The 27,224-nt window shown below is 38.1% G+C and overlaps 12 protein-coding genes across 12 annotated transcripts; 4 read left to right on the top strand and 8 right to left on the bottom strand. All coding sequences in view use genetic code 12, as the record gives it.

The window, feature by feature from the left end:
* Positions 1 to 71: 71 nt before the first annotated feature.
* CANMA_004618 (uncharacterized protein) lies at positions 72 to 633 on the bottom strand (the record flags this gene model as incomplete). Its single annotated transcript, XM_051816913.1, has 1 exon — positions 72 to 633. A coding segment is annotated over one exon (562 nt), but the record flags the coding sequence as incomplete, so codon positions are not given.
* Positions 634 to 1,116: 483 nt separating this feature from the next.
* Positions 1,117 to 3,399, top strand: PEX8 (Pex8p; the record flags this gene model as incomplete). The annotated part of the gene is made up of 1 exon (XM_051816912.1): positions 1,117 to 3,399. The coding sequence occupies one exon, from the start codon at positions 1,117 to 1,119 to the stop codon at positions 3,397 to 3,399; it is 2,283 nt and encodes a 760-aa protein (XP_051669814.1).
* Positions 3,400 to 3,432: 33 nt separating this feature from the next.
* Positions 3,433 to 6,429, bottom strand: ZCF16 (Zcf16p; the record flags this gene model as incomplete). Its single annotated transcript, XM_051816911.1, has 1 exon — positions 3,433 to 6,429. One exon carries the CDS (start codon positions 6,427 to 6,429, stop codon positions 3,433 to 3,435), a length of 2,997 nt encoding a protein of 998 aa, XP_051669813.1.
* Positions 6,430 to 7,942: 1,513 nt separating this feature from the next.
* CANMA_004615 (uncharacterized protein) lies at positions 7,943 to 8,944 on the bottom strand (the record flags this gene model as incomplete). The annotated part of the gene is made up of 1 exon (XM_051816910.1): positions 7,943 to 8,944. One exon carries the CDS (start codon positions 8,942 to 8,944, stop codon positions 7,943 to 7,945), a length of 1,002 nt encoding a protein of 333 aa, XP_051669812.1.
* Positions 8,945 to 9,955: 1,011 nt separating this feature from the next.
* PDS5 (Pds5p) lies at positions 9,956 to 13,822 on the top strand (the record flags this gene model as incomplete). Its single annotated transcript, XM_051816909.1, has 1 exon — positions 9,956 to 13,822. The coding sequence occupies one exon, from the start codon at positions 9,956 to 9,958 to the stop codon at positions 13,820 to 13,822; it is 3,867 nt and encodes a 1,288-aa protein (XP_051669811.1).
* Positions 13,823 to 13,852: 30 nt separating this feature from the next.
* GLE1 (nucleoporin) lies at positions 13,853 to 15,394 on the bottom strand (the record flags this gene model as incomplete). Its single annotated transcript, XM_051816908.1, has 1 exon — positions 13,853 to 15,394. The coding sequence occupies one exon, from the start codon at positions 15,392 to 15,394 to the stop codon at positions 13,853 to 13,855; it is 1,542 nt and encodes a 513-aa protein (XP_051669810.1).
* Positions 15,395 to 15,563: 169 nt separating this feature from the next.
* Positions 15,564 to 16,427, top strand: CANMA_004612 (mitochondrial 54S ribosomal protein uL5m; the record flags this gene model as incomplete). Its single annotated transcript, XM_051816906.1, has 1 exon — positions 15,564 to 16,427. One exon carries the CDS (start codon positions 15,564 to 15,566, stop codon positions 16,425 to 16,427), a length of 864 nt encoding a protein of 287 aa, XP_051669809.1.
* A 148-nt stretch (positions 16,428 to 16,575) lies between these two features.
* CANMA_004611 (uncharacterized protein) lies at positions 16,576 to 16,881 on the top strand (the record flags this gene model as incomplete). Its single annotated transcript, XM_051816905.1, has 1 exon — positions 16,576 to 16,881. One exon carries the CDS (start codon positions 16,576 to 16,578, stop codon positions 16,879 to 16,881), a length of 306 nt encoding a protein of 101 aa, XP_051669808.1.
* Positions 16,882 to 17,187: 306 nt separating this feature from the next.
* On the bottom strand, positions 17,188 to 18,192 carry CANMA_004610 (uncharacterized protein; the record flags this gene model as incomplete). Its single annotated transcript, XM_051816904.1, has 1 exon — positions 17,188 to 18,192. The coding sequence occupies one exon, from the start codon at positions 18,190 to 18,192 to the stop codon at positions 17,188 to 17,190; it is 1,005 nt and encodes a 334-aa protein (XP_051669807.1).
* Positions 18,193 to 18,725: 533 nt separating this feature from the next.
* Positions 18,726 to 20,126, bottom strand: CANMA_004609 (uncharacterized protein; the record flags this gene model as incomplete). Its single annotated transcript, XM_051816903.1, has 1 exon — positions 18,726 to 20,126. One exon carries the CDS (start codon positions 20,124 to 20,126, stop codon positions 18,726 to 18,728), a length of 1,401 nt encoding a protein of 466 aa, XP_051669806.1.
* A 1,944-nt stretch (positions 20,127 to 22,070) lies between these two features.
* Positions 22,071 to 22,646, bottom strand: RHO2 (Rho family GTPase; the record flags this gene model as incomplete). The annotated part of the gene is made up of 1 exon (XM_051816902.1): positions 22,071 to 22,646. The coding sequence occupies one exon, from the start codon at positions 22,644 to 22,646 to the stop codon at positions 22,071 to 22,073; it is 576 nt and encodes a 191-aa protein (XP_051669805.1).
* Positions 22,647 to 23,224: 578 nt separating this feature from the next.
* On the bottom strand, positions 23,225 to 27,076 carry CANMA_004607 (uncharacterized protein; the record flags this gene model as incomplete). The annotated part of the gene is made up of 1 exon (XM_051816901.1): positions 23,225 to 27,076. The coding sequence occupies one exon, from the start codon at positions 27,074 to 27,076 to the stop codon at positions 23,225 to 23,227; it is 3,852 nt and encodes a 1,283-aa protein (XP_051669804.1).
* Positions 27,077 to 27,224: the final 148 nt, after the last annotated feature.

The raw sequence follows: 27,224 nt of genomic DNA, 5'->3' as shown, positions 1-27,224 counted from the left end.
ATAGACATAAATGTAAAGGGTTAGCTCGATCAAGCTATCGAATTGATTAAGAACTTCTAGTGAGTTGAAACCACCTCCGAGAGAAAGTTTAAGCACTTTCGGATTATCAAGTTTGGTGTGATCAAGACAATCATCATTTAGCGGTGATACAAATACTGTATCACGATGGTAAGTTTCCAACCATTCGAGAATGTTATCGCTGACATCTTCACGAACTAAGTCACGGTGTCTGGATCTAATGATCTCTAAGGATTTAATGGCCGTGAAATGTTTTAAAACAGATTTGATGACATACATATCATGGCCATCTACTTCTAGACGGTCAATCACCTGAGTTGCATCCATTTTCTCAAAATACCTTTCAAAGGTGTCAAATGATATGATAGTACACATGTTACTTTTGCGATTGTTGATGTTCTTGGGGTAATGAAACTTCACTTTCAAGCCATTGGGGTTGATTAGCTCTTTCCTCAAGGGCTGGGGGTAATACACATAAATATTTCTGTACAACTTGGACTTTGCAATGAAGTAAAACTTGGAATGTAATGGAGCAAGCGCCAAAGCTTGGTGTTGATTAATATGGTTGAATACTTCTTTTAGTGCCTCATATGGAAGGCTTGTTAGTGAGGCCATTGCGTTAAATCGAGTTCAACCTTTTTAGAATCAGTGGTGACTTGACTGAAAGTTTATTATCTCTGTTGGGGTTTAATGCTCTGCTGGGGTTTAATGCTCTGCTATAGTTTCCTCATCCTGCACTCTGACACCACAGCGTTAAATTTGGAAATATTGGATGCAAAATACTTGCCAGTGCACAGAAGTGCTGTGTTGGTGGCAAAATTTAAATCCTACCATGCGCTATAGTAGACAATATATCGCATATGCAGTACGCCTTTCCAACATGAACTATGTTGTAACGTGTTTGGTGTGTTACCTGAAGCAGTTTTTATTATCTTACTAAATTGTTCTCTCCTACATCGTCGCTGCAAGAGAAACAAAGCCAACAAAAAAAAATAAAAAAAAAATAACAATTTTTCTTCTCTCTCTCTCTGAACAAACGCCGGCCCTTTTTCAATTACTCCACAATTCACACCATCGATCATTACAACTCTTTAGTTAATGTCTGATCTATATAACAAGTTAGGTCCACAAGGACGTGCACTATTGAATAAATCACAACAACAAGCTTATACCTACAACAATGACCCCGATCACCAGCCGCAAGATCTTGACTTTGTCATTGATGAACTAAGAAACCCCAAGCCAAACACCACAGTCAACAGAGTATTGGGTTATCTATACAACTATGTTCCTTACATTAAGCATGAGAGGAATTTAGGTTTAGTCATTGCCAGTTTTTTAAACACCCCAGTGTGTTTTGGACCTAATACCCCGCCCTTTGAAGAAAACTATTTGATCATTGAGGTGTTTAAATTAATTACTGACAAGAAATTAGAAGTTTCTCAACCAACATTATCAATCAAAGATTTCTACACTGTTATTAGGAAAGAGTTGGAGAATTTTGTATGGTATAATCCTAGTGCAAATAGCTGGAAAGTGTTGCCGATAATTTGTGGAATGATGTTATCGAATTCGCTTCGTAATGAATTGTACGTTGAGGCGAATTATTTCCAATACAACTGGTTCTTTGATGAGTGGGATGAAAAAATGAAGAAGTTATTTGTCCACTGTTTAGAGTATAGTTTGAGCAGCAGTCACTCGGAAGAAATTGTGTTTCTTAGTGTAACAAGTTTAGCCTTGGTTTATCAAAAGGGTGAAAGCGTTAAGAAATATACCAAGCGTATTGGTGATGCATTTATGGTGGAAGTCCTTATGGATATAATATTTCTATCCAACAAAGTTTCAACCTTGCTGTATCAACAATATTTCAGACTTAACCCACAAGGCCCAAACATCGAAAATGAAGCAAATAAGCAAATTTTGCAGAAGCCAGTGATTAAACACTTGAACAAGTTTTCCTTCCTTCTTGCTGCGTATTTCACCCTGTTGAAGTATAATAATGACAATGAAGACTTGATTCTAGCAAACTTGACGAGAATTGCCGACTTTAACAAAATGGTTAACCACATGTCTGCATCTTCAGTATTCAATACATTTGCAAGTGCCAAGGAAAGCAATCCTTTGTTTCAGCTGTTTTGGTACTTTATGAAGAACTTGTTGTTTTCTGAAGTAATCATTTTCCAAGGTATATTTACCAGATTTCTTACTGGGAACCAATCAAATTTCATTTGGTTTAATAATCGAGATTTGGATATCATGCAACGTGCATACAGACAAGTGGCATTAAACACAATACCTAGCTTGTACTATCTCAATTTCATTTTGCTTTCAATAGGACAAGGAGGGTTTGATAATTACAATTTTGTTTACTACCTAGGTGTCGAATTGGCCCTCTCAACGGGCCATCATTTAGAACAATTGGAATTGCGATTGTTTCTGGATTATAATGAGATCAACTTGTACCCGGATGTGTTGGATCACAACTATATAATGCAGCTGAAGGTGTTGTTTGTATTGGGACTATGGGAAAACTATTTACAACAAAAACCCATTCAAAGCGAACCCTATGCCAAGAAAATTTACCTCCTTGTCAGGGATTTAGCCAATGACTCCAAATACTCGAGTGATGATTTAATTGAAGCAAGTCATTCGGTGTTGTTATTTTATTTTGCCAATAGTAAGAATGTTGATCTTATTGATTGTATTGAATATGTCAATTTATTAATCAGCCAGTTCCCCAATCGGCTATCAGCCACACAATTGTGCATTGCTATTGAAACCATTGGTAAAAAAATTCTTTCCAATCCTCAACCATACCCGGAAAACTCCATTTATATCAGTTCGGCTGATGAATTTTTCCATTTCTTGGCCGATAAATGTGCTCCAATTAAACCCGGATTCCCCATAAAAGCAACTATTCCACTGGATAATCCCAGTTTTGCTTCCGCGCAACCCATATCGGAGATTGAAGCTCATGCGACATTGAATACGTTGGAACAGGATAAGAGAATGGAAAACGATATCATCCATGAAAACAAGGCCAAAAAACCCAAGGACAAGGTTGTTCGCGATCTTTTACCTCGTTTCAAAAAGGAGTACAAGTTTGAAAATCGACTTGCTCCCGAAACTGTTCGAGAAGCTTCTGTATTGGCATTGATCAATTTAGTGCCGTATTTCCCATTGTCGGTGTTTATTACATGGTTGGAGAGAATATGGGATTTGATTGTAAAGAGTAACGTACTGGAGGCTAATTATTTAACGGGTATGTTGTGGAAAGTATTGAGTGATAGTCTCGATTTGAATCGAGTCGAGTTGGCCATGAGGTGGTGGTATGGAACAAAACAATTGTCAGAGAGAAATTATGTTGCTGCAAAAATATAAAAGACAGACAATAGAGCCAATGTTTTATAACCATTATATAGATTGATCATGACGTTGAGTGTTTGGATAAGTCAAGCTTCGATTGGAGTAGCTTCTCTTTAATTCCATCAAATCATGAGCAGCGCCAAAGTCTTTATTGATATTGCTGGTGCTGGTGGCGTTGATGGTGGCGTTGATGGTGGCGTTGGTGTTAGTGTTGAAATTGTTCCCAAACTCGTACTTTATTGAGTGGGTCGACCCAGATCCTGATGCAGACGAAGACACTGGAGTGAATGGATTCAGTGGGATAATCATCAGTTGATTCATCTTGGACGCGTTGTACTGCTCTAATATTGATAGCGACTTGTATTTAATAAACTTGCAGATTTTGAGATATTTTAAATCTTCATCCAAGTTTTCATTATCCCAATCGATACTTTTGTAGTATTTGCTCTCAGCAGACCCATTTGCGTGATCATCTTCCTCTTCTTCGTCATCGGTATCATCATTTTGCAGTTGCTGTTGATATTGTAAAATTTCCAGCCTTAATTCATCCTTCATCAATTTATTAAACAATATATCCTCATTGGTTTTCTTGGAATTAACACCTGGTTTATAATTGAGAAACACAGTAATGAATAAATCAACTGAATTGGTGAGAAGATTGACCGAGTCGTTAATATTTGTAATCAACTCATTCCTTTTCAAATACTTCATTTGGCAAATAAGTAAATACAACATTTGTAATACCATGCATTTCTTCAAATTGATAACCGTTAAGGACAACCCATTCAACATTGGGTTAAAAGGTGACATTGGGATATCTTTAATAACTCGCTTTGCAGCGCTAGGTTTAGCATTGGATCGTCTTCTCTTTACCGAAAAGTCATTAATCACAAACCCATCCTCATCGACATCCAACCCCAAACTCTCCATCACTATGGAATTTGAGTTCACCAATGGATCATTTCTTTTCTCCTGTGCTAAGCTGGCGTGGTAGAATATCAAGTTAAAGTATTGCAACACTTCCAGCGCAATTCCAGCAATCTCTTTATAATACACAAAATCCAACTCCTTATCAACAATAAAATTGAGATAATTCATCGATCTGATTAGTACGTAATGGAAATTTAGCTGAATTTTAATCAACTGCGACGCAGTGTACATATCAGGTACGCCAGTTTGATAATAATGAATCATCACCTCTTGTTTTAGATGTTCTTGTGTCATATCGTGATATAAATTATTGTGTGATATGTTTAACAAGTTGGGCAATCCTAAATCCAAATTGAATGGAATCAATGAAAACACCTTATTCTTCAAGGACTGTCTCCAATCTGACAAGTTTTTATCAATTGTTAAAAATTGATTAAAGTTGTAGTTTAAATTTCCATCATTACCGTCTCCGTCATCTTCGTTCAAGATCCAATCCAATCGGTGGTGACTATGCGCATTATTAGGGTGCTCTTTTTCCTTCTTCTTTTTATCCAGCTTCAAGTACTGGTAATAATTGGGCGAAAACGAGGATGGAATGATAATATTCAATAAATTTAAAAATTCGATGCTTGGTTTCAACAACGTATTGAAAAGATCGTCATTATCTCCAAGTAAGGAAGACAATTTTTCCGGTGTCAACTGAAAATATCGATCAATAGTTACAGGGTTAATCACTGTTGTATTGAGACTAGGTTTGAAACCAAACTTTAAATTGAAGCATTTCAATAATACTTTAAAAGTCCAAAATATTTTAACTCTATTGCGGCGTTGTTGCACATTCAATGACAAGTCGTTGAAGAATAAATTTTTGGAATTTAAGTTGATACCTAGTATACCAATGAATGCGTTAATAAGCGAGGACAATATCAACGATTTCTCTTTGTTATTGGTAAGAAGTGAGTAGTAAAGTAAAAGCAAATACGTTTGAAGTTGACTGGTTGAAATTTGGAACCCGTTAAAGTAGGGCAATATATCAAACAATGACTTCAATATTGACTTGTCTCTGTTTATAGAATAATGAGGATCCGAATGGTTCAACAACAAGTTCAAATTGATGGTGGGGTTGTTGATAAAAATCATGGCATAAGTCTGGATAATTGTCATTAGAAACCTGTTTACAAGTTGATAATCGCTGGTGTTGGACAAGTTGAACCCGTTTATTGTGGAATCATCATAAGTAAATATAAATGGATACATTGTGTGAAAATCATCGTAATTTCGTATAAATTCAGTATAGTCAAAAATGGGAATGAAAATATTGTAGTTGAGGAAATACTGTGTAATTTGAGCATCCAACTCAGTCTTGGATTTGAAAACCTTTTTGAAATTGTTAATCAATTTAATAAATAAGTCATATACGTCATGTGGCAAGTCATTCATGTCTCCATCTGGAGAACTTGTATTCGTTCCAGTTAAAGGATTAAAAACCAAGTCCAAGTCTTTGTTATGAGCTTGGTTATTTTTGGCATATGAAGGGTCGTATAAATAGCTATTGGGATCATTGAGAAGGAAATTGTGACTATTGGTTATTTTCAAAAATGGCATGTGTAAATTGATCAACAAATGGTTGAACTGAGACTCAAAATTGAGATTATCGTTACCTATGATAATTCCCCGGTCATCAAGATTAAAAATTTGGTCTATAGGGTTGTTGATTTGCACAGATTGATTTGTCGTTTGAAATAAAACTTTGTCATTGGTGGTTGTAGTGGTGGGAATCGTTGTTGGAACCGGGCCCTTCTGTGGAGTCATAGTGATGTCTCTAGTTCCTATATCATGACCCGAGTGTTCTCGTAGAAGCCGAACTTCTTCCTCTAGTGCCTTGACTTTCTTCTCAAGATTTTCAGTGTATCCTTTAGGAAATGCTCTTCTGGTTAATTTATCCGATGTCTTGCACTCCAAATCAGCCTTTTTACAATTCTGACAAGGCGATAGCCCATCACATTTGATCTTTTTTATTCTGCATCGATCACAAGCTTGTGACACTCGAACCCCACTTGACGTGTTGATTAGTTTCAAACTGGGTGTGGGTTTTACTTCGTTTTTGATATCCATGACGTTATGATCTTTGTTTTACTTCTCAATAATGTCAAAGAGTAGTGGTGCAGTCTCCCTGTATGAAGTATTAGGTCAAGTGGTGTGTGTATGTAGTAATAAGGTGATATGACGAAATAGTATAGTGCGTATGATTGTTATTTTTTTTTTCTTTCTTCTCTCTCTTTCTCCCTCTCTTTCTCTCTCTGTTTTTTTTTTGTGGGTTTTCGGGTTTCCCCAGATATTTTGTTTTTTTATTTTGTTTTTTTTCTTTGGCTTCCTCCTCCGGGTGAATGGAATTTTACGGAAAACAAAAAATAAAATCAATGCTACCAAATTGTGAAAAAAAAAAAAAAAAAAAAAAAAAAAAATAGATAATAGGTACCACTGAATAATAAACACAGGGTACAATATGATTATGATTATAGTCTAGCAATATCTGCTTATACATAACAGGGCCTAAAAGATTTTACTGTATCTCTCAAATTGCTGTTGCATAAACAGAGTTATCAAAGTATAAATATAACAAAGACATGTGTGCATTCTTTAAGTCTTAGTCTTATTGTTAAAATCACGCTAATTCTTCAAAGCTCTGAAGAAGCTAAAAGTAGAGTTTACCCTCCTATTAAAACGACCAAAAAAAAATTGGGATAATCACTCCTTTGTAAAATGACAAGATGCTGATGCGCTTAAAATCAAAATCCTCTCTATTATGAAACAGTGTAAATACAAGGAGAACCATTCTTCAATTGCAACATATGGTTTTATATTACTGTGTAAGGGTCACTTTATATGTAATGTGATTCTTTTTCACATAATCGAGGTGAAAACAAATTCCTCTGCTACAAATTCCGTAATTGGTAAAGGATAAAAGCTTAAATCTCTACTAAAATGCAGCAAAACACTTCATGTTCATTTTAAAACCATCTAAATAATATTTGGCATCGATGAAAGTAATGACTGTAGCCTTTTTGATCCCAAAACGAACCAATTTCGTTGCAATATATTTAATTTTGAGACTCTTCTTATTACTACTGAAGATTAACTTCTCAACAAATAGCCTGGCTAGCTCAATCGGCTAGAGCATTCGACTCTTAAATACAAGACATCGAAAGGTTGCGGGTTCGAGTCCCGCGTTGGGCTTTTCTTTTTGCATTTTTTTCATTTATTTTTTTTTTGAATGTCTCTCGCTGGAGAGAGGTCAAACTAGTATTTCATGCTTTTCTATGTATCCTTTATTTTATTTTTAGCATACTACATTATGTTGCCGTTATCCTATTAATCATTGTAAGCCTATTTTACACACTAAGTGCGTTGTACATTGCATCGATAGTTTTTTAAGCATGTTATTTTTGATGTAAATATTTGCAACAATTTCGTTGCAAATTCTGCAAACACGTAATAATTTTCAGGTCTATTCCACTACCACTTTGAAATAACTACTAGTAATTTTAATTGAACGAATGTCAAATACAACTTGACGGTATACACGATTGTTCTTCTTATATATAAAACCTACGTGGCTTCTAGCCCCCTAAACATAAGGATCGGTTTCCTTATCAAGCCATGTCCAAACTTTATCACCAACTTCATCACTCAATAAATCTTCTCTTCCTTTAGCAGGTGTACCAAAAGAAATTGAATGGTCACCGTCCTTGACATCTGGAGAAAGAGCAGCATATAATTCTGTGTAGGCACCCATTCTCTTTGGCCATAAAACATACTGGTAAACATACCTCTCAAGTGCACTTGCGTGTCTTTGTAAGTCTGTATTCAAGTAACCCGGACAAATTGAACTGCTAATAACATTGGGGTAATCATGTTTTCTGGACCATGTACGGGCTTGGATCAAATTAGCCGCTTTACTTTGTCCATAGAGTTGCGTTTTGGTGAGATTGTTGAACTTGGGCACTTTTTCGAAATTGATGTCCTCCCAGAAAATTCCGCCTCTTGGTGCAAACATATGGTAAGTTGATGATAACCACACGATTCTGGACAAGCCCTTGGGGTTTGTTTCCGAGGTCTTGATGAAAATAGGATCTAATAAACGTTGCAACAAGTGGTGGCCCAATACATTGGTTCCTATTTGAATTTCATAACCTTGCTTGGACTTTGAACCCTGTGGAGGCATCATAACACCTGCATTATGGATGATAATATCCAACCTGTCTTCCTTTTTCAAAAACTCCTCTACTGCTGGCTTGATAGAGGTAAGATCACTCAAATCAACCTGAACAAATCCAATTTCTCTGTTCTTAACACTATATTCCTTTTGCACTTCCAACTTGAGATCATCTATAGCATTGAGGGTCTTTTCCTTGTTTCTTGAAAAGATATAGATTCTTGCCTTGGTTGAGCCAGCCAATGACTTGACCGTTTCATAACCAAGACCTGTGTTACCTCCAGTAACAATGACCACTTTTCCCTCCAATGATGGATATCGATCCTCCTTGAATGTTGGCTTACTTGGCCACATTCCATGAGCCAATTGTCTCCAATCGGAAAGACTATTTCTAGGAATATCTGGATATGACATAATTTAAACTTATAAAACCGTCAAAGTGTGTGATTTCTGCTTTTCTCTCAAAGAAGAAGACTAAAAAGGTGTAAAAAAGTTAGAAGGAAGTCTGCCGATATTCCTTTTATATATCATATGCCAACTTTGAGTTTTGTGTAATGAAACTTGGCATTTTTTTCTATCCGTTTTCCGTTGTTGTGGATGTTGTTGTTGTTGTGAGGGGGTGTTGTTAGTCATATGAAAGACCCCACCTTCCCCCTATTGCCGTGCATTTATGGGCAACACCGTGGATAAGGATATCTTTGTGATGCTTTAAAAACAGTATATTGTAAAGTAATTCATAAGCGAGAGGATATTCAACAAAGCTCATTTAGATGGGGATGAATGTAGTTTGCTTATGAGTGTGGCTTTTCATTTGCACCTGCGCAAAATCACTAGTACATCCTTTCATGTGTGGTGTAAGTAATAACAGATATAGACATAAAGCATGATTCTCTAAGGTTGGCACTTCAAGTGTTGACGTTATTAGAAAGCACTTCATTTTGAGTAAATTGTGCAGCTTACAAAGAAAAGGAAAACCTTCGTTTTGCAGATGCATTGCATCGAGTTTGTGCTACTTTGATATCTCAAGATCTTTAAAGACATCATACAAAGCAAGCTGCTCCAGACTATTGCAGTTGTTCTTGTTTACGAAATATTGGAAATAATACGCGGCTATCTCAAAAAATAATACTCTATTATCTTGTTAAGCAATGTGTGTCTCTCGTTTAAGCTCCTCATGTATACAGACAGTCTCTTCTTACCCAAACAAAGATGTATATCTAATCTCCATTTGTTATCTGTGTTTCTATGAAGGATTGTTGTTGGCTGTGAAACTTCTGTTGTTTCTTCTGCTTATCCAATTCTTACGTAATAAACACGTCTCTCAAACAAACACCAAAACATTTTTTTGTTTTTATTTCAACCACAGGAAGACACCACTGTGTACGTTGAAAGGAAAGACTAAGTTCACCACACTACAAAGTAACGATGGTGCAAGCTCGCAGATCATTAACAATGTCGTCCACCATGGACATGAGTAGCGCTAGCAGTGGTAGTTTACGCTTTGACAAGAGAATCATTAGCACTATTAAACTGAATATAAGCAACAAAGAGTTAATCACCAGACTAATGGAATTACACGAAGAATTGTCCAATTTGGACGATGCAGACGTTGACTTATCCTCACTCAAGCTGGTGACTAAGGATCTAGTTGACAAGAGATTGTTAAATCACCCTAGTATTGGAGTGCAAGCGTTTGCTTGTTGTTGCATATCCGATATACTTAGACTTCATGCACCCAATGCTCCCTATCAGGATGAACAATTGTCTTTGGTTTTTGAATCGTTCTTTAAGCAATTTTCGAGACTTGCAACCACTGGTAAAACGGAAAGACCACAATACTACCTGCAATACGTATATTTATTGAAAAGATTGGCCGAAACAAAATCCATCATTTTGATTCTCGATCTCCATGAATCACAGAAGTTGATGAAATTGTTATTTGATGCCTTTTACAACATTGGTACAAAGCAGAATTTTCCTCGAGAGTTGGAGACTTTGGTAACTGATATTTTATCAGAAGTAATCTCCGAGTCAGAAGCAGTTCCACTAGATATCATCAAGATGGTGTTGAATAAATTTGAAACACATGGATCGAATAACCAATTGCTTCTGGAAAATATAACTACACCTGAATTTAACTTTTCCTTGGCTGTGTGTGAAAACAATGTCGACAGAATGTCAAGATTGGTGGCTCAGTACTTTTCCGAAATCCTTTACACAAATTCAAGCAAGTTGGAAACTGATCTTGAGAATGAACCTGAATTCCAAAAGAGAAGTGAAAATGAGTTCTTAAAGGCTTTGGAAGCCTTGAAAAAGATTCATCATTTATCGGTGCAGCTTTGGACATACGTCCCATCTATAATGTCATCAGTCATTTGTTTGATTGATGACGAATTGAATGCAAGTGATGAAAGAGTCCGCGCCTTGGCCACAAAGACCATGGGCCAAATATTAGGGACCAGAACATACAGTTCAACGATTCCATTGCATAAAGTGAACTTTTTTGTAGTACACCGGTCAATTTGGCTCAATTGGTTAAAGAAAACCAATGATGTTTCACATTACGTTCGTACCCTCTGGGTGAGTCTCATTCCAAGCATTTTCACAAATAATCAATTCCTTACCAATGATGTCTGTCATGTACTTGCAGACGAATTTAAAAAGTGCATGGTGGATACGGATCACAGAGTCAGAGATGCAGCATGTGTTGCACTTAGCAAGATACCATATGATACATTCATAACTAAAGTGGTTAACAAGGAAATTTTGCAAACGTTATCCCAATTGATTAGAGAAAAGCACAAGCATATCAGATCCACCTCAATTCAAGTTTTGAGTTCCATATATCACAGTCATGCTCAACACAGTGTGGGCAATGATCAAGTCCAATTAGATCAGGATCTCAACAATTTGATCAAAGAAATCCCGAATCAAATACTATCTTTGATCTACATCAACGACAAAAATATTACTGCTCTAGTCGATGAGTGTTTATTTGAAAAGTTGATTCCCATTTCTGAGCCTGATACAGAGAAGCGAGTTGAGAAATTGGTTAGCTTTTACTCCGTCTTGAATGAAAAGAGTAAGGAAGCCTTTATTGCAGTTGTTAGAAGACAAGGCCAGATTGCAAATGTGATTGAAAACTTTTTAGAAATTGCTGATGAGTGCAACAAAGCAAACTCATTGGACAAGGAAAATAACCCTCCAACGGCAGATGCACTCAAGTCGAGCTTGGCCAAATTGGAAAAGATTTTGAATTGGCTATGTGTTTCATTCCCTGACGACTGCAATACCTACTCTTGTTTGGAAAGGCTTTTCAAACTTAATAGAGCTAGATTTTATCATTTGATCAGGACTTGTATCTCGTCAGAGTCTGATTTAAGCACAATAAACAGAGCATTCAAAGAGTTGTTGAGTAAGCTTGCCGACCCCAAGAATTTAAAACTAGAAGATAGGGCCGGTGTTGCACCAGCAGATATGGTTTACAACTCAAAGTTGTTGATATTGAGAGGATCTCCTTTATTATTTAACAGATCCAATGTTGAACAGCTTATTTCATATTCAAAACTGTCACAGCTTGGGTTCAAGGCACCGGCCAATGAGTTGCTTGAACAGATGTCAGTCATTGCGCCGGAAGTATTTAAATTCCATGTTAGATCCTTAGTCGAGTTGTGCATGGACAAAGATGAAACAGACAAATCTGCACCACTCAAGACAGTATACCACTTTATTAAGAAATTCCCCGACTCATACCCCAGAGAGATTTTATTTACTGAACTGTTGATGAAATTAGCAGCCGAGGGATCACCAGAGGAGGCAAGATATGCCATAAAAGTGCTTAGTTTTAGTGACCAAAAGGAAATTTGTTTCAACGACACTGTCAGCAAAGTCTACCCATTGAATATTGATGGTACCAACTTTGGTGCTCACTTGAGCAGCATAGCAGAACTTTTCTTGGTTGATAAGTTTTCCATCAACGATAAGGAATTGGAAATTACAGAATACGTGATAAAATATGTGCTACTTGAAAATGCACCATCTGATGTTCAACAAACTTACAAGCCTTTGGCTATCCGCTATTTTGTCAATTCATTAAAAAGCTACATGGATGATGCAGAGACAGCACGGGAAAAAGCTGCTCCCGTTTTAAAATTGTTGATATCAGTAATTGGAAACGAGGGGGAGATTGTTAATAAAACGAACGAAACGTGGCCAACATCAGAACCTTACAAGACAAAACTAAGGTTGACAGCGGGTGAGTATTTGCTAAAGTTGGCAAAGATTCCAGTTTATAATGAAGTGATTTCTTCCTCAACAATGAGGAAGCTATGCTTTCTTTTAAACGATAAGGAGCTATCGGTTAGATCACAATTTTCAAAAAAATTGAGACACTATCTTGGTTCAGAATCGATATCAGAAAAGTATATCGCATTGGTCTTTTTCACAGCTGTTGAGCAAGACATTACTTTGAAAAATGAAAACACATTGTGGATAAAATCGATGTTTAAAAGATCAGAGTTGAACAAAAGTTTGAAGTTTGAGAAATCTTTGGTTAGGTTGATTCACAACATTACCCACCATGAACAATTACTTGCGTTAGTTAATAATGGAAATGGAGAAGAAAGTTCAGTGAGTGATGACGACGAGCGGATGCTACAGGTGTACTCGTTAGCGGCTCGTTTTCTCATCTACTATGTGCAATTAATAGCCAAGGCGGAAAATATAGCTTTGCTCTACTACTTGGCCAGTAGAGTCAAACAACATCGAGATGCTACGATCCCAAGCGAGCAATACGAGATGTTGAATAAGTCACAAGAGGTGCTCAATCTATACCGAATTGCCGAGTTGGCGCAATTAGTATTGAAAACCTACAGTGACTATAAAATCTGGCCCATTCAAACTTGGACGGAGAAATTTAGACTTCCTCAGGATATTTATGCTCCCATGGGTAGTGCAGCTGAAGCTCAATCTGTTGTATCTCAAGTTTTTATCCATGATGGTATACAAGGTAAATTGGTGAATTTGATTAAAAAGGAGATTACCGATTCAAAAAGAAAACAGAATGATAATCCAGCTGCAACGAGTGTTCCTAAGCGCTCAAAGCCAACACCACGTGTCTCTAAAGGTAAAAAGACAAAGAAAAGGGAGCCAAGAGTTGAGCAACGAAGCAATGACGCAGCCGAACCCACAAGAAGGAGCAGTAGAGTCAAAAACAAAGTTGTTTACAAAGATCAAGTATCTTCTGAAGAAGAACTGGATTCAGATATGGAATCAGAAAGCGACTACGAGTAATTTCTAAATAGGTTTATAATCTATATGGTACTACCTTTCCATTTGTTTTAATCCTTGTATCATACCCTTGTTATTCCACTCTTCACCCAAGAGCCTCAACCTTGCAGCAGCAGGGAATCTCCTACTAGCAACAGCGTCAACAAATGCACCGACCATGGCATACATTAGCTTCTTGCTTTGATTACCATATACATTTGCAAATTCACCACCAGTTGCTTCCCACCAATTGGCCAATAATTCAAAATGAGTATTTCTAATCAAATTCAAATCGGTATTCAAGGTCCTTGCCACAAACTGCCACGACGATGTATGTGAATATATACCAATTTGGGCATTTGAGTGATGAGTCATGACCGACCAAACGGTACATATCCCACCTACACGTTCATCGTACTTGACATCATCTTCCCATTTGTTATCCTGATTACGCTTCCATCCCATTCTTTTCCTACCTTCTTCGGAATCAATGTTGCACGTGTAGCCAAGTATATAAGGACATTTCTTGATGAATCTTGCCGTGAGAAAGTATTCAAATTCGGGAAACTTTTCAAGTAAAAAATAAGCCAAGGCTGCTAAAGGTCTTGCAGCAAATGGCCGTACAATAACTTCAGTTTCGGCTTGATCGATAATCGCTTTTGCAATGAAGTTGAGGATCCATTTATATACGAGTTGATTTGATTGCGTTGGAAGAACAAGATTGTATACTTCCATGCTCACGGTATTAGTATGTGACATTGAGTTAGATAATTGGCCAAATTTGGGGTTGATTTTACGTTTATATTGATTGACTTGTTTTTTCAAGTCTCTATTAGCATCCAACGGAGCAACAATTTGCATTTTGATATCTTGTATGTCTTGTTTATACTTTAGGAACTGCTTCTCTATTGATTTAAAGTTGGTCGTTGCTTGTTCTTGCTCCTGCTTGAGTTGCTCAGTTCGCTGCTTTTCTGCTTCTGCTTCTTTTCGATCTTTCTCAACTTGCTCGGCTTTCAAACGAGCAGCCTCTTCGCGCTTGAGTTGTTCTTCTTTCTCTCTCTTCTCTTCCATTTCTCTTTGTTTACGTTCGGCTTCTATTCTCTCCTGCTCTGCTTTCCGACGTGCCTCTTCTTTTCGTCGGCGTTCTTCTTCTTCTCTTTGTAAGCGTTCTTGCTCCAACCGCCTCCTTCTTGCCTCTTCCTCTAGTCTTTGCTTTTCTGCCTCCTCTGCCAACCTAACCCTAGTTTTCTCGTCCTCGATGACCTTCTCTACCTGTTGGCTTTGAAGCTGTAGTAGTTGGTCAAAGTTTTCGCTTAATGCTTGAATGCTCGATTCATATTGATCTTGTATGCGCTCGATCGAGGCTGTACTATGAGTTTGTTGCCTTGAGATTTCACGAGCTTTCTGTTTCATCCATTCGTTGGTTTTCTCCGTTATGAGCTTATACATCTCATTCACATCATCTCGACTAGGCGGTTTGGCAGGTCTTGGTACAATAGGTTCAATTGTGGCATCACGCACTGGATATTTAGCTAAAACTTGTGTCGAGCTAGACAAATCTGGGTAATCCAACTCATCAGGCAATGAAAATCTCATTTAGTCGTAATTAGGCTTCAATTGTGTAATGTCCAGCAAACTGCTGAGTTTTCAATATCCAAAGACAGTTCGCAAAAAAAAGACAAAAAAAAAACAATTAAGTTCACAGAGAAACCAAAAGTTCTTGAAAATTTTTACTTCACGACCCATATACAACCAAACACGTCAAATGAACAAGACATTTATACGTCAACTCTCTCAGACCAGCATACGATCCAGACCGGGATATTCTACGGTAAACCCAGTCCATCATTTGGTCAAGGTTGAAAAATCAAAATTGAAGCCTGAGTTGCAAAACTTGTTGTTACCAGCAGACGATATCAGATCCGTCAAGTTCAAACCTACGGAAATATGCCAGGATAGGGTTGCCGACTATTACAACAACACATTACAGTCTGACTTGCTTCTACACTTTTATGATCACGATGCCGAAGTTATTGAAGGAAACAAGAGAAGATCATGGGGCACTGACTCGCCATACAAAGTCTATCGTTCATCTAGAAACCCACGTGGTGGTACAAGGTCTACCAAGAACAAGTACCCTATAAACAGCAAAAACGTACCTGAAATCACCAGTGTGGTTGTGCATTCCTATAATAAGTATGCTTTGGAACATCCGTGGTTAAACATCTCAACCAGACTCCAATTATCTGTCATTACCAATGTCAAGGCTAAGCAGATATTCAACAAATCGAATATTCTACCATGGAAAGTGAGAGTAGGTAAGGCATGTGGAGGCAAAGTTGAGCTTTTTGATAGAGATATGAACCAATTTATAAGTACATTGACCGAATTGGTATTACCTAGAATCAGAGCTTTCAAGGGCATAAGGTTCAGTTCGGGTGATAAGAATGGGAATATCAGTTTCGGTCTTACTGCAGAAGACGTTCAATTGTTTCCCGAGTTGGAAAACTTTCAAGAATTGTTTCCAAATTTGAATGGGATTGATATCACATTCAGAACAACGGCACAAACTGATTCACAAGCAAAGACATTATTAAGCGCTTATGGGTTCCCATTCTCCAAGGAGTAAAGGGTTTTATTTTGTTGTATATACGTCCTTGTAAATATAAAATAGACTGGGCAAAAAATTGAATTGTAGGAAACGAGCGAAAAGAGAATCTGCAACTAGAAACCACATTCATTTGATCTGATACCAACTATAAGTTGAATGCGCAATTATGACCAACAATCACTCCCAAAGTAACATTGGATATAAAGCATCCAGTAATAACAGCCTGAAAAGTGGCAGCAGCTCACACAGATGGATAAATCAGCTACGAACATTACCATCAAACCCACAATCAAAGGACTTTCTTAAACTTGAATATCTTGAGGTGAATTTGAACAATTCTCGAAAATTGATCACAAATTTGAATTCATTAAGTAAAGAAACTAATGAGTATATCAAGAACGTTGATCTACAAGTAAATGGAAACTTGATCCAACTAAATCAAGTGGATAAAGAACTAGCCTGGTTGGAGTGAAGTGAAAATAGTTGACTTTGGTTGGTTGTATTTACAATCGTCTGAAAATAAGATGAAGGTGTTTTCGATATACAACCTGTAGGACAGATGTTGACTCTCAAATGGACAAGAACATTCACAACTAGAGCTCGGCGGCATCAAAGTTACGTGATTGCCAAAGAGATAATTTACCAGTGCTTTATGCTTTGAAGAAATCATGCCCAGAATAAAAAAGTCGCTTACGTTAATGGTTTACATACAAGTTACATTCCTTAATATAAATCGACGAGTGATAAAGCGTCCACAATGACGTTATGACATTGAAATCTAAACATAAGGATTAGTTTCCTCATCAAGCCATGCCCAAAGTTTGTCACCGATTTTATCATCGAGTAGATCTTTTCTTGGTTTACCAGGAACCCCAAATGACACACTATAATCACCATCCTTCACGTCTGGAGAGAATGCAGCATATAACTCGGTATAAGCACCAAGACGTTGCGGATGTAAAATGTACTTGTACGCAAACTTCTCCATTGGGCTTGCGTATTTTTGCAAACCAGTGCTCAAGTAACCCGGACAAATTGAACTGCTAATGACGTTGGGGTAATCATGTTTTCTGGACCATGTACGGGCTTCAATCAATAGAGCAGCTTTGCTTTGTCCATAGATTTGCTTTTTAACGTTGGTGGTTAGGGAATCTGGAACTTTTTCGAAATTGATATCATCCCAGAAAATACCGCCTTTTGGGGCATACATATGATAAGTTGATGATAACCACACGATTCTGGACAAGCCCTTGGGATTCTTTTCTGAAGTCTTGATGAAAATAGGATCTAATAAACGTTGCAACAAGTGGTGGCCCAATACATTGGTTCCAAGCTGTAATTCATATCCCTGTTTAGTCTTTGAACCTCGAGGTGGCATCATGACACCGGCATTGTTGATGATAATATCCAACCTGTTTTCCTTTTTCAAAAACTCCTCTACTGCTGGCTTGATAGAGGTAAGATCACTCAAATCAACTTGAATAAACCCAATTTCTCTGTTTTTAACTTTGTACTCGTCTGCAACTTCTTTCTTAAGTTGCTCAATCCCCTCAAGTGTCTTTTCCTTGTTTCTTGAAAAGATATAGATTTTTGCCTTTGTTGAGCCCGCCAACGATTTGACAGTTTGGTATCCAAGACCAGCATTTCCTCCGGTAACGATAACAACTTTTCCCTCCAATGATGGGTATTGGTCCTCCTTGAACTTTGGTTTACCGGGCCAAAGGCCGTGGAGTATTTGTCCCCAGTCGCTGATGCTAAAAATGGGAGTTTTAGGACGAGTCATTGCTTTGCTTTCAGGGGATGGTTGTGGTTATCCTCGTTGTCAAGATAAAGAAGTGAATGCGAAAACACATTTCTGGTGTTATATATTCAAGATTATCACAGCCGCTTACTATATTGCCGGATCTTCTACCATTAACTCCGCTTTCTCAATAGAAAATAAAAACTTTATTATAGTTCCATTTTTTGACGGCAGCGGATAACATTTTAGTTGCCTAATCTAGCCGAAACGTTTGACATCCCTTTTTAAGAGGGTCGACCGAGGCTCCAGCTCAATTGAGGTGAATATCTCCTCCTATACGCTTCAAGGAATGTTATCTAAGATACTACCAATAGACACTTATTTCAACCGCTGTTTCATCCAACAAAGACAGTGACAACATATAGGTGTGTGTTTTCAATATTGTAACTTACGATTCCATGAGTTCTAACCCATTCAAAAACAATAAAGTACATATAACGTAATTGCATATATCAACAGAAAAATTCTATAAAATCTCTACCATACAATGTAAAAAAGCCATGAGATCATTTGTTCTAACGTGCCTGTTCATTCTTTCCATGGTGGGCTGTATCACTACCAGATTCATCCTCATCCTCATCCTCGTCATCAGTTATAACAAAATCCTGCAACGCAATTGAGTTCCGATTCAATTCGTTGTATTTTCCATTGCGTTCGATATCATTCTGAGCAGGTGCTTTGGTATCTGCGTTGTCTGGCTTGAACTTCAAAATAATAGCGGCATTGCCAATAATAAGCGCAATACCACAGAATGATAGAACTCCTGGAAGATGGTGCCATATGGTCAAGTCCCAAATGATGGCAAAAACCATACCTGAATATGCCATCAAGGATGCTCTAGATGCTTTCACTCTTTGAACACCAGCGGTAAGACAAAATTGCATAAAGAAGCCAGAAAACCCAATGACTGCAAACAAAAACCACTGGTAACCATTCAGTGGCAATACGAATGACAATGATGGCACCACGAGTATACCAATAAAAGTAACTATACAGCAAGTTAATGAAAAATAACTAACTGATAATAAAGGATGGGCATTCATACCGATCTTTCTCAAAACAATGTACACACTAGAAGCACCACAGACACCTATTAGTCCTACTGCGGTTGCCAATATTCTCTTTTCCGAAGAAGAACTTTCAACAGATTCATCAGTGGTTTCTTTTCCCAGCTCAGCACCAAAGATGAATGAAGGTTTAGCAATTAAAATAACACCTCCCAAAGATAATAGTGAACAAACACTTTCCAAAATTGAATATTTTTCCTTCAAAATAACAAACGCTAAAAATGCAGTCACCATTGGAACGAGAAATGTGATGGCAACAGCATCTGATAGGCTTAGGTACTGCAATGAAAAGTACATTCCAAAAACTCCAAAAAAGCCCACAACACCTCTCATGACTAACAAAACACGAAGTTTCTTTGGCCCAAAAGGCGCCTCCTCGACCGATTTTGTTACAAACATGTATACCAAGCAGCAAATATAGGTTATAAACATTCTAACAAACAAGATCTGCACTGGGTGTATTGGCTTGTTGAAATCCTTATCAGTGACTAATAATTTGCATGTTGTGACCATTATACTGTTTAAAAACTGTGAAAGTAGCAATAGCGATATCCCCACATTTGGAGAAATAACGTTGTTGTAAAAGTTAACAACTCTATGTCCCTGTCTTTGTAAAAATCCCGATTGATTTGAATTCCACTCGGTTGATGCCCATTCATGGTCATCGATTCTTAGTGAGTCTATTGAACTTGTATTTCTTCCATGGGTGTCACCAGTGATGGGCACCGCTAATGGAGTATCGTTATCAGCGCCACCATCCTCTGTTTGTATGACTAATGGGTCTTGAACCAAAGGTTGGTTGTTCAAGATAGTATTACTGAAATTGTGTTTTGTTGCATCTTCAGACATCAAGGCTAGTATAGTTTTATCTGGTTGGTTCTCGTCTAATCTTCTGTCGTAGTGGCCTAATAGCAAAGATACCTTTGATCAGATGTAATGATGGTGTATATGATGGGTATTAGGAAAAATTTTTGAAAAGGAAAAGGAATGGGTGGATGTGTGGCTTTGATCGGACATATACATATATATATATATTATTTTTAATATTTTTTTTTGAAGTGCAAAAAGGGTTAATTAATTTGATTTTGCTATTGTATAATATATAATGTTTATATAATGTAATGCATATGTGTGGCATTAAAAAAAAACAAAGGAAAAAAAGAAATGTCATTAAATTCCGAGCGCTTAAATTAACAAAGTGTTGGCTTAAATGGGGGATGATATGGGGGGAGAAGAAGAAGAAGAAGAAGAAGGGTGGGGTGGGGTGGAGTGGAGTCGTAAGAAAGAGAATAAAGGGGGAGAGCGCAAAGCAAATGCCGTTTAAGAAGTGGATACACTGATTACTAAGCACAAATCAATATGTCTAGACATATTGACCGGAAAAGCAGACGGCACACTATAAAGGCTGAGTCGAAGTTTAATGTTTTTTCTTATTTTCTTCTTTTACGAAATGAGAAAAGTATTTTATCACCGGCTGGAAACTTAAATATGAAAGTTTTCCTTGCCTGGCTGTATTGATCCTTTGACAGGATGTTACTACTGAAAATCTTTAAGATCAGTGCCTTTCTTTCTCCATGTATGTATAGAAGATTCCACAGGGGCCGGAGTGTTGCTTTTGTCTGACGTCTCTCATTTATTCTTGGCATTAATTTTGCAATAAAACGAGAGATAAGATAAGGAAGAGCACATATTTTTAAGAAAGACACTTGCATTTCTGATGTTTATTTCAGAACAACTAGGGAAGCTACTTTCGACTTTGATCGAACTAACCTGATCTGTAACTGTGTAACTTTTGGTATTCTATAGACGGCTTCGGACTTTTAATGCATGTGAGGCGCGGAATTTTTCATTCAGCCAAATCCGTGGATAACGGAGCTGATTCTAATTAAAAATACAACAAAAATAAAGCGACAACACCTTTCAAACCCTTAGTGAGTAGACGACCATATTGCAACGTATGTTCCAAGGTTCAATCGGAGGATACGGTTGCACAATTTAAGTCTAGTGGCTACGATGAGAAGGTGAAGTTTAATGATCCTGAAGAGAAGAGGTTCGATATAATTCGGGCTTAATATATCTCCTTCAGTAACCTCATAACTGATTCAATTTTGTTAATTTACTAGATTTTTCACAAGTACTGGCAGGTATACCTTCAGTTGTACTGTACACTAAACTACACTTATGTTTGTAGATTCCCTATTGCAATGACTTCTAGCCGAAGAATTCTCTAAAGGAACCGAATTAAAAAACTCTCTCTTCCAACGGAATCTATTTGATTTGAGAAAATACCCATTTTATGCTACAAAATTTACAGGTAAAAGATCTGAATCACCATCTTAATTTAGCAGAACCGCTTTGTATTGAGAAGTGAAAAGAATATAAATTGGAAAGGTGGCCGAGTTGGTCTAAGGCGCTAGACTCAAGAATTAAGTTTCTTACAGCTTAACAAGTTGTGATTTCTAGTATCGTAAGATGCGCGAGTTCGAATCTCGTCCTTTTCATTATTTTTTTATTTTTGTTTTTGTTTTGCAATTTGAGTTCTAGATTTCTCGTACTGCTTTGTCATTCAGTATTGCAAATAACTCTTTTAGGCGCAGAGTGATGCAGTACTGTTTTTTTTTATCCACTTAAAGTCTCATTACCGACCATGAAACCAATTGTTAAGGTAATTCGCATTGTTGTTTGAACTACTTAACTGCTTTCCATGTATTCCATTGTAATATATCTATTAATTATTTACTTAAAAATCTAGTAGCTGACATTACAAGTAAATTAGCAACTTTTCTCTATCACTCACAATATGGTGCAACACCCTTTACTCAGCTTCGACCCTTGAAGTAAACTCAATCTGGTTGCAAATTCAAATATATCATCAACACCTTCACCCGTCAATGCCGAACTCTCCAAATACGTCTTAGCACCAATTATGCGGGCCATTTCTTCACCCATATCAGCTTGAACAAAACGTCGACGATCTTTTGTATTTATTCGCAAATCCTTCTTCAACCCACATAGTATATATGGCGTCTTGGGACAATATTTCTTCACTTCTTGTACCCATTTTGATCGTACATTCTCTAATGAATTGGGCGTATCTAAGGCAAAAGCGATTAGAACGACATGTGAATTATTGTAAGAAAGCGGTCGTAATCTTTCATATTCTTCTTGTCCAGCAGTATCCCATAGTGCTAGCTGTACTGCTTTTCCATCTATTCGGCAATCAGTCACGTAGTTCTCAAACACAGTTGGGATGTACTCAGTGGGAAACTCACCAAGGGTGAATACGTATAGTAGTGATGTCTTGCCACAAGCACCATCGCCAACAATGACTAGTTTTCGTCTTGCTACTTCTTCTACTACTTGAGGCATTGTCTTCTTATAATAGTTTGTAGGGCTTGCTCTTGTTTGTCTTGTGGAAGTGTATTATTGATTACAATGTGTATGCTCAATGATCCATGTTATTAAATGGAAGCGATATTGGATGTCGTTATGCTCCTGTTTCCCTGATCCTAGAGTAGTTGCTTTCAATTCCTCCTGTCTCAGTCAATCTACTTACCCACTCTCATGAAAATATAAGTCTTCTTGCGAGATGCCAAGTACTAACTTCTGCGGATACTTCAATTTTTGAGCAACCGTAACCTGACTTTAGAACACAATCTCATCATTTTCTATTTTTATTTTTATTTTTATTTTTTTTTGCATTTCCTCATTCGGTGATCGGCTAGTTTCTCAAGCCCAAAATTCATCAACTTTAGTCGGGCCGCATTGAAACATTCTAACTAAAAACTAAAAAAGGGCGTACAAAACAATTCATGGGTACTACTGCGCCTTTTCTACAAGTTCCCAAAGCATAGTCATTGACGAGACTAATATTATATTTGCGGATCAAAAGTAAAAACTAAAAATAAAAGAAGACTTCAAAAGCTATAGATCAAGAATGGGTCCCTTCATACGTTATTCCAAAGCCCATCAACAAACCCACTGGTTGACGTCTTTGGGTTCCCCTCACCTCTTAAGTTCATCAAGGGTGGATCAGTTAAAAACCCCGGCAGCGAACTCTTGCGGATACCTGGAGGAGGGAACCCTCCTGGACCAAAACTAGTTTGCAGATGGAATACCGGTTGTTGGGGATACGACAGCTGCGATTGTGGCTGCACAAAACTAGAGGCACCAGGAGTGAAGAATTGAGCACCAGGCGAAGTTCTAGTAAAACTGTGTGAACCAACTTTAATATGGGTAATTGTACCGAATGGATCGTATTTCTTCTCAAATTGATAGATAGTACCGGATTGACAGCAACTTAAAAATTGATTCATTGTCAACTGCGGTCTGTTTGTGACACTCTTTACCTCTTCAAACAATTTCATCACTGGAGCGACTCCAAATTCTAACTGGTTCAATTTCGCCATGGCTTGGAAACAATTGAATGCTGTTGATTGAATTAGCTCCACCTCAGGTTGGCCATGAGGATTGACTGCATTAGGTACAACACCGTTGGAGCTCACGTTGTTCTGATCAACATCCATGGGGAAAAGAGCATTACTCTTCAAGCCAGGATTTAAAAATGGGTTTTCGCTAGGTGTTGACCCAGCTGGCATGTTCCAAATCTGGCTACTTCTCGTTCCGCCCGTATTAACAGCATTAGGATTAGTATTCCAAGATTTAACATTTGTAGCAGGGGCTAGGGGCTCAGTAGGCTCGGAAGATGTGCCAAACGGGTCAAAGCGAGGAGCTGGCTGCCCTTGCTGATGAATGTTTGTCGCACTCACATTGGGTGTGATTGAGGAAGTCGTGTCGCCTAAAAATGTTGGCACCGATGGATTATTCAACCCTATCTTGTCCGTCCAAGGAGACATTGGATTTGAAGTGGTAGCAGAAGCAGACACAGTAGCTGCAGCAGTAGTAGGGAAGGTATTAGCAAGCGAGGAGTTCACCGCAGAAGCACTACTCATTAAGTTGGTAGGGGCTGCTTGTGGGGACAACACTGAAGCTTGGTTCAAGTACTGACTATGAGCAAAATCACTGGCAAATGGAGGTTGCTGAGGAATTGTTGCGACATTTGGGTTCAACTGACCTAATTTGAGTGCGACTGCAGAACCTCTGCTGGAAAGGGAACCCGATCTAGGTTGTTGAAAGGGTTGGTTAATTGAGCTACTGCCAGAAGTAGGGTTATTGAAAAACTTCAGCTTCTCCTCTTCAATTCGTTTAGCCAAATCTTGTTCAAAATAAGCATCGGCTGAATTCAATGACCTTTTAGAGTTCACCTCATCTTTTTCTCCTTCAGCCAATTGTTTCTCACGAGCAACTCTTATTCTCTCTGCTTCTTGGTCTCGTTGCTTCTTCAACCTCTCCTTTCGTTGATTCTCTTCCTCCTTCTGTTTTCTTTCCTGTTCTGCCTTTTTACGCCGCTCTTCTTTCAATTTCTTGGCTTCTTCTTCTTTTCTCTGCTGAGCTTCTACCTTTTTTCTGTGTTCTTCCTCCTTTTTCTTGGCTTCCTCAGCTTTTCTCTTCTTCTCTTCTTCTCTCTTCAATTTGGCCTCTTCCTTTTTTCGCTTCTGTTCCAATCTCTGTTTTTCCTGCTGCGCTTTCACTTCCTCTTCGGCCCTTTTAGCCTCCTCCTCCTTCTTTCTCTTCTCTTCCTCTTTAGCCAATTGCAACAACCTCTTCTTTTCCTTTGCTTTTTCCTTTTGCTTCAATTTCTTTGCTTCTCGTTCCTTCTTGGCCTTTTCCTCAGCTTCCAACTCTTCAATTAGCTTTTGAGTATTATCCTTCGACACCTTCTCCTTGTAGGCACTCTTCAAACGCTCTTGAAACAATTTGATAACTTGAATTAAAAATAAACGACGAATCTCTTGCATTTTTTCTTCTTCGGAAATTTCAGACTCGGTATCACTGACGTCTTTTCCCTCTCCATCTTCAAGATCGTCTTCTTTTTCTTCTTCTTCTTCTTCTTCTTCTTCTTCTTCATATTCATATTCATAGTCGTACTCATCGTCATCTTCTACCTCACCATCGTGATGATGATGGTGGTGATGAGGGTGGTGATGATGTGAACAATATAAATGTTCCTTCCCTTCGTCATCTTCATCCACCCAGCGAGACTGCTGTTCTTCAGGAGGCACACTAGATCGACCTTCCCCTTTAAACGAGGGCATTTCCTTCAATACATCCTCGCGTGCTGACCTCGACTCCGTTAGAGATTCCATCATGTTTATAAACGAGTTGCCATCATTATTCAACAAGTCTTCGGCAAAAGTTGAAAGTCCTTGTCCAAAATGTTCAGTAAATTGCTTTGCCATATACTTTTCTGCCTCTTCAGGACTACTAGCTTTCATATTGGCAATATTGGAAAAGAACTTGCCCATGTTTTGAACATATTTTGCTCCCCTCTCGGCACGCTTCCCATCATGATTGTGCAAATCCCTAACTATTTCTTTTAGTGAACCAGCCTTTTCCAACATGGTTAAATGAGCGGCGTTTTGAGGATCCAAATGGGCCGTCTCTTTCATTTTTTGCAAGTCCAAGCCTTCCAATGCTTGAAATAGTTTAGGGTCAAGCAACCTATCAAATAACTGTGTCTGTGAAGAATTTGAGGTTTGGATTGATGCACTAATTTGCACATTTGGATGCGACCTTACCGTCGAATGATTCTGCTGGCTTGCTTGAGGTTGCGGGGAGCTTCGTGATTGTTGGTGCTGTTCAGAGTGGTCCTGTGCAGATGCCATTCGCAATTTATTCATCTGTGACTTAATCTCGTCAATATGAGCCTCACTTTCGGCAACCTGATTCTTTGCCATTTCCAAATTCTCATTATGTAGCTGCTTCCTCTTTTGCAACTTCCTCTCTTCTTCTAGCATATGGAAACCACCAAACAACAACCCTGGTAAAGCATTCAAATCATTTATATCTCTAACTTCGTGGATAAAGTCAATGATGTCATCAAAATGGTTGTCGTAGATACTCTCCAACTCCTCTTCAATGAGATTGTTTCTTCTGCCACAGTATTTGCAGGTACAATTGTTCTGGCCCGACGAATTGTTACCACTATTTGAACTATTTGAATTCAGCTGCAGCTGCAGTAGTTGCTGCAAATGTTGCCTCGTCTCATTTTTGAACATCTTCATAATAGACTCTTTATCTATCTTGACTAATTCTAGCTTTTGAGGCTCAGCTAACGATTCCCAAAACTGCTTCAACTTCTCTTGTTCTTCAATCGATGCACTATCCCATAAGCTATTGTGCGCATCCTGGCCGCTCCGTCTCGTAGAGTGCATTGTTCCAGCCATATGTGGCTGGTTATGCAATGGTTCATTATGGCTATGTGGATGCAGATGAGGGTGATGAGACAGAACCTTGTCAAGCTTTTCGGATCCATTCTCGCTGCGAGAAGGGGCTGATCCCTCGCTTGATCCTTCTGAATCTTCGTCATCTAAACTTTCAACAATGACATCACCATTTGGAGCTTGCTTAATCACCCTTGATGTAGGATAGTCGTCCTCTGGTTTATTCAAATGAGCATGTGATGTGGAAAGTCTCGTTGTCTTCTTCCCCTTCCCTTTCTTCTTCTTCTTGTTTGCTTTATTAGCAAGTGGATTGGAATCATGCGTGCTCTCGCGTACCTGATGAGCACTTTTGGGTAATGAATTTGTTGCATTACCAGTCTGCAGATTCGAAGATTTGTTACCGTTTGGAATATTATTACTGGTAGTTGACGTGTTTCCATTGGATACTTCAAAGTGGACGTTATCCCCTACTTTGAACTTGGTATTGGAATTACTGCTATCTATTCGACTTGACATTATACCTGCAAAAGACAAAAATAAGCTGTGATTTGCACACGTTCTTGATAAAGTCGATCTTTTTAGTATGAAATACTTTTTTACTATTGAATACTATTTTTGGCTGTCTTTGTTCTTTTCAGTCTCTCTCACTCTTTCTCACCTCACT

Source organism: Candida margitis, assembly GCF_024628925.1.
Source record: "Candida margitis strain CBS 14175 chromosome Unknown scaffold60, whole genome shotgun sequence".
Taxonomy (NCBI): Eukaryota; Fungi; Ascomycota; class Pichiomycetes; order Serinales; family Debaryomycetaceae; genus Lodderomyces; species Lodderomyces margitis.
Note: the sequence above shows the minus strand (reverse complement) of the source record. Positions and strands in the feature narration are given on the sequence as shown.